A 10,464-nucleotide genomic window follows, 5' to 3' on the forward strand; every position below is an offset into this window, starting at 1 on the left:
AGACATACAAAGCGGATCTGAACATTGATTTGAAGAAGCACCATGCGCCGGTAACATTTCTGGACAAGATGGCTTATTGGACTGTTAAATCGCTCAGATTCCCCACTGATCTATTCTTTCAGGTATTCATTATTCATTGATATCTTTTCAAGTGGTACATGATGGTGCATGTGATGTTAGGTTGCCGAGGGTTAGGTCATAAGTTTGATTAACCAGCACATGATGAGTGATTGGGTTTGAGAACTAAATTATGCAATTGATAATACAATACCTTTTATCTTTTGAAGTAGGATAAAACAAATTTCTGAAAGTTAAATGATCTTCATGAAGATTAATAGCTTAGAGCCTCTTTAAGAAAATTAAACCGATGATTACATAAAAATATAAAATACTTTGTTTAATTTGGGTAAGTCCATATTACCAATTTGTTCTTCGATATAGAAATATTACATCTTACATACCTTCAAAGACCTAACACAACCCTCCTCCTTTATCCGGGCTTATAAGCCTTGATAATTTCATAGTCTATAATATAAAATGCTTAATTAAGCTTTGTTCTTATCATATGTTTTATGCAAATGTAACAGCGCAGATATGGATGCCGAGCAATGATGCTGGAGACAGTGGCAGCTGTTCCTGGCATGGTGGGAGGGATGCTCCTTCACTGCAAATCGCTGCGACGATTCGAGCACAGTGGTGGCTGGATCAAAGCTCTGCTGGAAGAAGCAGAGAACGAGCGCATGCACCTAATGACCTTCATGGAAGTGGCCAAGCCAAAGTGGTATGAGCGTGCTCTGGTGATAGCAGTTCAAGGTGTTTTCTTCAATGCCTACTTCTTGGGGTATTTGGTGTCTCCCAAATTTGCACACCGCATGGTTGGGTACCTTGAGGAGGAAGCAATACACTCCTACACTGAGTTCCTTAAGGAGCTTGACAAGGGCAATATAGAGAATGTGCCAGCACCAGCCATAGCCATCGACTATTGGCAGCTTCCACCTGATTCTACTCTAAGGGATGTGGTTATGGTCGTCAGAGCCGATGAAGCGCACCACCGTGACGTCAACCACTTTGCGTCGGTAAGCTTATTTATACCCTTTTATTAATCTTGGATGAAAAAATATTGAAGGTGTGTTTGGTATATGATATTATGATTTGGATTTCTAATGGTGTCATTTTTTGAATGAATTGCAGGATGTACATTATCAAGGCCGAGAGTTACGAGAGACTGCTGCTCCAATTGGTTATCACTAAGACTCTGATTTCTTGTCAAATTTTTTAGTGGAGTGCAGATTGAGTCAAATTACATGGTTAATGTAATTTTGGCTAGAAGCCTAGAATAAATAAAGCTTCTAGTTTGATGACAACATAGTAGTATTTTTCTCAAGGTTCGTCTAACAATGTCGATGTAAATAATGTGGAGTCTACTTATTGTTCTGAGTCATACATCTCCTTGTTTGTCTTAAGTCATATATCTGAATGATTTGTTATTCTATTGGGCACTGTTGAGGGTGCTCATAGAGTTATACGAGATCTCATAACTAGAGAGCTCCACTACATTTTGCCTGATATTTACTTGATGCTGCTCCTTTTTGACGGTAGATTGCATTACTTTCTTCATGGCTATGGATCTTAACATCATCAGACAAGTGCTGCTATTTTATCTTAAGACTGGACTGGAATTTGCTAGATAATTTAGCGGAAGGAATAGATGAAATCTAATAAAAGATTTTACAATAAGTCTGGCAGGTCATGATAAAACTGCATCAATTTGAGTGACACCCGGCTGTCAGATAAGAATTATAATGAATCTATAACCAGTTTGGTATGATTATTGGGAAATGTGTTCGTTAGTGTATCGTCAATGCAAAAGTAAAGACTGCATCTTAGAAGCAAAGTTAAAACACGGTGTTAAACAGCTAGGAAAGCTGCGTGATGGTAATGGAGGGGTAAATGATTGGTATTGCCATCAGAAGATGAGAAGACGGGAGAGGGGGTGTTACTTAATTGATCCCACAATCAAGGAAAATTTAGGTTCCAAGATAGCAATTTTTGTTGCATTTAAACAAACATGGCATCGCAAACATTAGGCAATTTGGGATAATACTATTCCCAGTCCTTCCTTTATTCCTTACTTCCATTCCCAATTTCACGCTAAAGTTCCAAACATATATACGTACAGTTAAGTGGAAGGCACCTTTTGAATTAGCTGCAATGTTTTTATATGCAAGTTATTAGCACTGTTCTGCTGCTCTGAACACGCGGATACCTTGTGCAGTGAGCAGTTTAGAAATAATCATGGGATTCTCACGACTTCGTACTGATGGGAAATTCTGAGAGGGGATTGATTTGAAACGGGCCGGCTCTCAGACCATAGCTCCAGGTTGACCGTGCCGCAATCCCAATGAACAAGACACTTGAAAACCTCAGTTACGTTAAATCGATTGACCAGCGCCAATCCAAGACATTTATCAATGAGCCTCCACTCACCTGAGATAAAAAATTCATCATCCATTTTGCTGAGATACATTGACTTCAGTTCTGAATATTGATATGAAAATTATACTCCACATATGAACATTGTTAACATAGGCAGTAATGAATAATGCAAAGGATAAGATAAAATGACCATTACCATTTGGAAGAAGGTCTCCTTCAAAAAATTGCTCTCCACTTTCGGGAAACACTTCATGCGTTGATCCATCAATTGAGGTAAAAGAAATAAAAGATTCTGATGGGTGCAAAAGATCAAATGTTGGGTGAACCCTTAAGCAGACCAACCTGCAGAAAGTAAAATGGACCATAGCAGAAATCAATAATCTGAACAAATTCAAACATTTTCAATTGAGCAAATAACAGAACACAAGGATACTGCAGTCACAGAGGGTAAAACTCAAAAATTGTTAACCTAGCTAAATACGGTTTCTCATCAACGCTAGCTAATATTAGTGTTTTCTTTTTTCGGATGATTAATCTATAAATAGCTGAGTAAAATATTCTGTAAAATCTGATTCTGAAGTACTGAAAATGTTGAGTAAAACCACACACCAGTCCTTGAAAAATTCAATTTGTAACCCACACAATGCTATTAAATGTTACAATACAAAAAAAAAATAAAACCTTGAGAATCCTCCAGAACCAGCTCCAACACTGCGGGATAATATGCTTGATTCTACTTGAAACATGCTAACAGCATTCTTTGGAAAATAGATCTGCCGCTGAAGAACCAATCCTCCACCAATATCACCCTCTAATACCATAGATTCTTCTTCCCCTGCAAGCTCAAGTTCTCGACTGCAAGAAAGAAACCAAGAAATGTATGTTGAACACCAAAGTTAAGAGGGTGTGGGCGGACCAGCACGGACAAAAATATGCACACAAAGAATGGGTTAAAGGGGAATTTGAAGGAAAACTAACTCAATGATAGAGTATTCCTCTGAACATCCAGCAGATCGATACTCTGTACCACTATACTCCTCGTATCCACTGATTTCTAACCTGCTATGCAGCCATTGTGTTCCTGAAGGCAGATAATTTATCATGAACAATACAACATTTGTTCCATCCATGCAACATAAAGTAATATGATCTCCTTTATAACTGGATCTAATGAGAAACGCAAAGAACCAACAGGTCGTATGGAAAATAAAAGGAGTTTTATTTCCAGATTAATTTACTGATTAAATAAATTGCTAATGGACAATCAATTTTACCTGAAGGAATGTGCACCATGGAAATGATTCTGCCGCCAATCCAGGGAACAATTTTAAGAACCCACTCACTATTTTTCAGTTCAATGGGAGTTCTTGAAAGCTCTGTCCCCTTGGGTCCAGAAAGCTCCTCCGCATCAGGAATCTGAATTGCCCTTTCTGCATAGCATTCATGAGAAATTAGCACACCATGATACAGAGTATGCATTATTAGTGCATGCATCTTATACACAACTGAGAAGAAAATGCAATGTCAATTGCCAAATACTTCTCTCCCTGCTTACCCTCCACTTTGCTCATGGGGAAAGGAAGAGTGAAAAGCATGCAAAACTCTCAATTCTCAAAAAAAGGAAGGAAATGAGAAACCCATATACATGTGAGGAAGACGTGAAACTACTGAGCAATAGCACGGTGCTAAATATTCATGAATATCAAAACCTAAGAATATCTTCAACAGAGGTCATATAATATTATATTTTTCAAAAGCAGACTTGTTGGCAGAAGATAAATAAAGCTATAGCATCGGCAGAGAAGGATGCTAAAGAAGATGAGAATTTAAGAAAATATGAGCATATATACTCTATAAGGAAATATTCATAAACCCACAAAGTAAAGATCTGAGCAAGTGCCTACCTAATTGTTCCTTGTATTCCTTCTCACTAGTAGATACTAACTTCGATACCTCCTCTTCAGAAGGCAGAATAACTTGCAGAACTTCTCCATCCATGCCCCAGGTATCAAGCTGTATACAAAACCTAACTTATCAATATGAATCTCAAGTGGAAAGGATAATGTAATGAATAACTTCTAAGCACAACACTTGATTACTTCTTTCTATATAAGTTTCATGTTCCTCATAAATTCCTTTTTTGAAGAAACACATACCATTGCACCCCCACCTAGCAATATTTGAACATGAAGGCGGCGTTTGGGTCTTCCCCATGATCCTTCAGCTTTTTGTACTCTCACAGTAACAACCGATGACTGAAGTTCAGCCACATATTGTGTTAATAAATAATTGCCTTTGGTGAATTCATATCCATCACCATCATCCTCAAATAGAACACCTTCAGCTTTCCCTGTAAATGAATATATCTTATTCATACATTATCTAAAAGTACATTCATCTGAAAAGCAAATATAATGTGATTACAAGCATTCTTAGGGAAAACAGAATGCAGGGACTTACCTTGTTCATCTAAGGCCACAAGAAGCATCAAGTCATCTGATGGACGAGCTTCTCCAACATGTTGCAGAGGGAGACCCACAGGAATAATTGATCCACCTTTTAAATATAAAGCTGGCAAATCCTGTCATGCCCCAAACAGCACAAAAAATAAGTAAAGATTTTGAAGACAGAATAAAAAATAGAAAGAAAAGTAGAAATGACATGCAAAAAGTAGCAGAAGAAAGCATGGATACCGGATGTGCATCACCAAAGTCAAAACTCAACCAAATACCCTTAGGCAAAGTATACTCCAGCTTATCCAACCCCTGATTGCGTAAGGTGCTGATCAGATACAAAGAACACGTCAAATTAGTGCAAATTGTACAGCATTGTGTAAAACTTTCTATCAACAACTATAAGCTTCACCACATTTTGTGCTAGCATGAATAATAAAAATAATAATAATAACAACAACAACAACAACAATAATAATAATAATAAATCCTGCAAAGGCATCTCTCAATAATCTACCAGTGGCATCTAGATTGACTACTTTAAGTAAGGGGAAGAACCTTGCATATACTAAAACTGGTCCAAGCAAAAACGAGTTTTCAAGTTTCCTCAGGCTAGGATCTTTTGGATCTGCAAGAAGCGAGAATATAAATCCATCATGTGTTAACCAAACAAAAGACAGTAAATTTATTCTTCAGAACACGGAATCACCGGCAAAGAAAGTAGGTGTTGCTACTGGAGTGCCCCTTGTATGAGCAAAATAAAAAAGTGTGTAGATAAGTGGGATAAGGCGGTAGCGCCTCTTCAATGCCAATCGACAAACTTCTTCGCACTAATAATTAAAGCTGAAGTCAGTGATGCACAGTTTTGAGCATAGAAGTAAATTTCAATCACAGAAAAACATCACAGCAAACAACGGGGAAAATGAAATATAAGGAGTAAGGACTGTAGCTGCACATCTTCCCATTCATTATAGAATCTTATCTTCAGCCTCCAGCTGGGCAGCTGGCAGTGAGATTCCTTTAAAAAAGCTTTAAATGAATTTTCTAATCAATAAAATATCAGTTGCTCAAAATCTAGTTTTAAGGTGCTAGCAAAATATTAATAACAAACTAACACCCAAATTTCAAATCATGGTTTAACAGGATGTGGATACTGATACATCGGCAACAATCACATGCTTAGTAAGTAGTTGGGCGTAAAAAAGAATATATGATAAAACCAGTATTTTCTTTTTAGGTGCCCTGAATAATATAAATGAACAGAAGTACATAAACAGTTATCATTTTTCACAGAAGTTCAAAAGATTTCAGGTAAAACAAGAGCAATTTTTAAAGTTAGCACTAAATAAGTTCAAAACGTGTTGTGCAACACCAAAACTTAAAGCATGAAATGAAGTACATGTGAGAATATATTTATTTATTTCAATTAACTCATTTTAAAGTTGATGTCAAGCAAAGACAAAGAACTAGATAAAGTCCAGTACATTACCAGTTGGAAACCATAACAAAGAAAAGAATTTAATATAGGCAACTGCGAACCAACCTCTTCCCCAAAAGACCAGGGTTCATGGTCTTTTGTGCCTTCTTCAGAATGACCTCTGCAGAAGGGAAACAAGGAACCTACACCCATCCACCTTCCAAAAAGCCTAGGTGTTGCATTTCCAGCAAATCCCCCAAGATCAGGACCAGAAAATGGCTGACCACTGAGTCCCTGAACACAACAAATGCAAAAAATGAAGGGATGCAGAAAACTTACTGGATGCCAATATTTATGTTAGAAATACATAAATATCCTTCTGACTTTATCTTTCTTCCAGCACTGAACATAGTATTTTTTCAATACAACACCACTCACAAAGCACTGAACATAGTATTAAAATGTGTAAAATACAAAAAGCTATAAGGAGGGAGCTACGAGGACTTAAAATATTCTTCACAACAATTTGCAGGACAAAGTGGTACCAAGATGATATCAAATGCAAATGTTGCTCAAGAAGCATTGGTTTGATTCATACCAACTGAAGTACCATAGAGATACTCATATGAAAATGCTCCCAGGTTGAAAGGTTATCTCCAGTCCATGTTGCGGCATACCTTTGGCTACCAACGAATCCAGCTCTGGTGAGAACAAATGGTCGTTTGTTTTCGTTTGCCAGTTTCATACCTTCGTAGGTTGATCTTGCCATTAGTAGACCATAAACCTACAGCGAACAGTCATAAGAATAACTAGTGGTTCAAGGTAGACAATATTACCTTGCAAAACCATTGACACACTCAACAAAGACAAACTTCACAAAATAAATTCAGAGTCAAGCTGCAGGACTGTAGCTTACTATTATATAACTGAATCACATCCTACTTGCATGTATCACCCACAAGTTTATTATAAAAAGACATGTTACTCCAAAACTATGATAAAGGTTAAAGAATACTACATTATGATAAAAAGAATGATTCTGATGACCGCCAAGTTCACTGTCTCCCCTATGAACATTGTTCTCAGGCATTGTTTTTGTTACAACCTGGAAAAGCATAATAAATGTAAAATTCAAATGTCAAGACCACAAATACCAAAATTTGGACAGAACCTTGTTTATAAATTATAATTTATTGAAAACATATTAACCAGATTAAAAATACCTTAAAAACAGCAGGTTCATTCATATCATTCCATATGCCATCAACACCATTGGAAATGAAATCTTTAACTAGATTAGCCCACCATGAACGAACTTTTGACTGTGTATAGTCAGGGAAGGCACAAGGCCCAGGCCACACCTCCCCTAAGGAAAAAATAGATAAGCACAATGCATCACTAGGAGGAAAGAAGAATGTATAAAGTGAAAAAAGCATAGTGAAAATAATAGTTACCAACAAAAGGTGTTCCATCTGCCTTTTGGACCCAAACATCACTTTTACAACCACTATCATATACAAAATAACCTTCTTCCTGTTTAATGCCAGGATCAAGCATCCAAATAGCTTTAAAACCATTATAATGGAGGCCTTCTGCTAAAGACTTGGGATCACGAAAACGCTCCTGAAGGATATCAGAAAACTTATTTTCCAAATAAAAAATACTGCTAAACACATATTCAAGATGGTCAAACCCAAAAATTAGTGTGCAATGGGAACTTAATCTTGGACAATACATCCCCCCATGTGTGTGAGCCACGGAATGCATGTACTGATTGCAGCATCAATCCATATATTAGTTACTGCTATTTATCTAAGGAGAATAACATGCCTTGTCAAAGGTGAAACAACGAAAACCATCCATGTAATCGATATCCATCCATATCACATCACAAGGTATAGACTTTTTCCGGAATGTTCTTGCTACCTGCAATTTTCAATAGCTAACCAGTCAAGGAAATATGATACATGCCTTTCAAAATCTAACAACTAAACATATCGCTAGCTACCCACAACTCCAAAAGTACGCAAAACTTCAATACTGTTTGCTATGCACAATACATAAATACGCATCAAATCTTGAAAATTTTTAAAAGAAGTTAATGAAACATAACAGAAGTTAAAGAAAGTTTTACAAAATTAAAAGTAAAAGTTATCCATTTTTCAGTTTAATTTTATCAAAAGCCATTGAAGGTGCATTTGTTTTAGTTTTCTTCTTAAGATACTCATCTCTGCTTCTCCTGAATAGCCTAAAGTAGATCCCATATATTTCTTGTAATCTTTTGAGTAGAAGTTGAGATGAGTTGTTCTATGAAGTGGTGATTTTTTTTTTCAAACGTAGTAAATTCACTTTTATCCAAATATAATAAAAAAGCAGAAACAGGCGAACCTCCAGAAGTAGAGTAAATGAATGCAATCAGTCCCTAGAGTTATTACTATTTAGAAAGACAAGATAAGAGCAGTGCAGTACCTCCAGAACCCTCTGGTCAGACATGTAGCTCCAACGGCACTGTTGATAGCCTAATGACCATTTGGGGGGCATAAACACGGTCCCTATAAATAAATTGATGACAATGGAACATAATATCAATCACATTCTAATATATGAATGCTGAATAGAACTTTAACATTCTAATATCAATCACATTCTAATATATCAATCCTATACATAAATTTACAGTTAAGCAGTTATAACAGAGAACTTAAAAGTACATTTATCAACTCGTTTTGTGCTTCCAGGATTTGAATAACAGAGAAATTAATATTACCAATAATATCCTCATATTTAGGCATGGATTTGAGAAACTCCTAGTTTGATAAAAACACACTTTGCATTTTCATGTTCGCTTATTAACATAACTTGCATATAATTCATGCTTTCACATGGTACATAAGTTTTTATACTGATTCCATGAGCTATGAAAGAATTCATTTTCCCCTAAAACTGCATTAAACCTTCTTATGTTAAGTCCCTCAAGAAAGATGAAGCACAATGGTTAGAACTAGAGCAATAATATTTAAAGCTGGATTTTTATTAAAGAAAATTACCTATGGCTTTTGATAGAGATATCAAAACAGCTGTGGGTGAAGCAAAAGGACCAAATGTAATGACAGGATATGAGGATGGAGCAACAAACTGTATTGTTGATTCTTTTCTCAGATCAATCTGCTTATGAACAGAACAAATGACCATCGATCATATCAATATAACATCAGAAATGTCTCTTAAAGGTTAACCTACATAAATGACATAAATCCAAAGGTTACAGCACCTCACAACGCTTTGTAGTATCAGCAAGAATTCCTAATGCCTCCCCATTTGGAAGAATAGCTAACACCCATGGATGTGATTGGTACAAGGACATAGTTTCAGGACCATAACCATATGCATCTGTGTTCCACGTGAAAACCTACAAGTGCAATATAACTCATTGTTACAATGATACCAAAGAGGACCCTTTTAAACTTGACTATTCCATCCAATTGACTCACTCTTTTCCCTGTCCTTTCAAGCTGCCCACTAGCTTCTCCAGTTCCGTAGAGAGAAGTACCTGTAGGGAACTGTTCAGAAACAAATTCAATCAATTTCTGAAGAGCAGACAAATGATATAATAAGCAAAACAGGGTATGTTTCGTTGAGCTAAAACTGGGGTCAAATTTTTACACATCAAACTCATCATGAAAATTTTCATCCAGGTTTTACCCCCCAGATCAAACATACCCTAAAATGTGAAAAATACACCTGAAAAAGTAATCAAGATGGCTGAGATAACATCCAAAAGCTCTAACTTGTAAACTAGTAAAGCAACGAACCTCAAGTTTGACAACCTGCTGCTCCAGCAGGCACTCAAAAGTAGGGGTATATACAGGAACCTTGTCACTAGTTATAGGTGTGTCTCGATCTCTGCTATTCACAAAAGAAATGCTGGGAAATGCTGCATCTCTATCATTTACAGAACAGTCAAATCGGAAGACTCCATCTCCCAAAATAGGCTTGTAAATCATTTTCCCTGAGCTGACACCAGTGCCATCACTAGTGACTGTCTTTCTTTCATAATTAGCCATTTTAGCTAAAAACTTCTCACAAAATCTCCTTTTTCTTCTGCATTCCAAAAACAATATTGTCAAACCTTATATAACTGTTTAATGCAGTGCTTTA

At 36.5% G+C, this 10,464-nt stretch overlaps 2 protein-coding genes across 3 annotated transcripts in view; one reads left to right on the forward strand and one right to left on the reverse strand.

Annotated features, from left to right (window-relative positions):
- The window catches only part of LOC107642421 (ubiquinol oxidase 2, mitochondrial), a 2,333-nt gene extending 765 nt beyond the window's left edge, over nt 1-1,568 (forward strand). Inside the window, exons 2-4 of the mRNA XM_016345771.2 lie at nt 1-122; nt 588-1,076; nt 1,192-1,568. Of these exons, the coding sequence (XP_016201257.1) occupies nt 1-122; nt 588-1,076; nt 1,192-1,251 (671 nt within the window). The 3' untranslated portion in view covers nt 1,252-1,568. The remainder of the gene's footprint in view (nt 123-587; nt 1,077-1,191) is intronic.
- The window catches only part of LOC107642423 (alpha-glucosidase 2), a 9,379-nt gene continuing 845 nt past the window's right edge, over nt 1,931-10,464 (reverse strand). The window contains exons 2-23 of one of the 2 annotated variants that reach the window (XM_016345774.2): nt 10,119-10,407; nt 9,798-9,866; nt 9,578-9,715; nt 9,354-9,471; nt 8,776-8,858; nt 8,137-8,232; nt 7,761-7,929; nt 7,530-7,672; nt 7,325-7,411; nt 6,905-7,090; nt 6,433-6,600; nt 5,599-5,719; nt 5,448-5,517; nt 5,130-5,217; nt 4,897-5,017; nt 4,593-4,786; nt 4,341-4,449; nt 3,711-3,866; nt 3,415-3,517; nt 3,118-3,291; nt 2,633-2,778; nt 1,931-2,487 (exon numbers count right to left, since the gene is read on the reverse strand). In XM_016345774.2, the coding sequence (XP_016201260.1) occupies nt 2,294-2,487; nt 2,633-2,778; nt 3,118-3,291; nt 3,415-3,517; nt 3,711-3,866; nt 4,341-4,449; nt 4,593-4,786; nt 4,897-5,017; nt 5,130-5,217; nt 5,448-5,517; nt 5,599-5,719; nt 6,433-6,600; nt 6,905-7,090; nt 7,325-7,411; nt 7,530-7,672; nt 7,761-7,929; nt 8,137-8,232; nt 8,776-8,858; nt 9,354-9,471; nt 9,578-9,715; nt 9,798-9,866; nt 10,119-10,407 (3,022 nt within the window). In that variant the 3' untranslated portion in view covers nt 1,931-2,293. Of the gene's footprint in view, nt 2,488-2,632; nt 2,779-3,117; nt 3,292-3,414; nt 3,518-3,710; nt 3,867-4,340; nt 4,450-4,592; nt 4,787-4,896; nt 5,018-5,129; nt 5,248-5,447; nt 5,518-5,598; nt 5,720-6,432; nt 6,601-6,904; nt 7,091-7,324; nt 7,412-7,529; nt 7,673-7,760; nt 7,930-8,136; nt 8,233-8,775; nt 8,859-9,353; nt 9,472-9,577; nt 9,716-9,797; nt 9,867-10,118; nt 10,408-10,464 lie in introns of both variants that reach the window. The other variant, XM_021122796.1, reaches the window with a different exon arrangement.

This window comes from Arachis ipaensis, chromosome B05 (assembly GCF_000816755.2).
Source record: "Arachis ipaensis cultivar K30076 chromosome B05, Araip1.1, whole genome shotgun sequence".
In the NCBI taxonomy this organism is placed as follows: domain Eukaryota; kingdom Viridiplantae; phylum Streptophyta; class Magnoliopsida; order Fabales; family Fabaceae; genus Arachis; species Arachis ipaensis.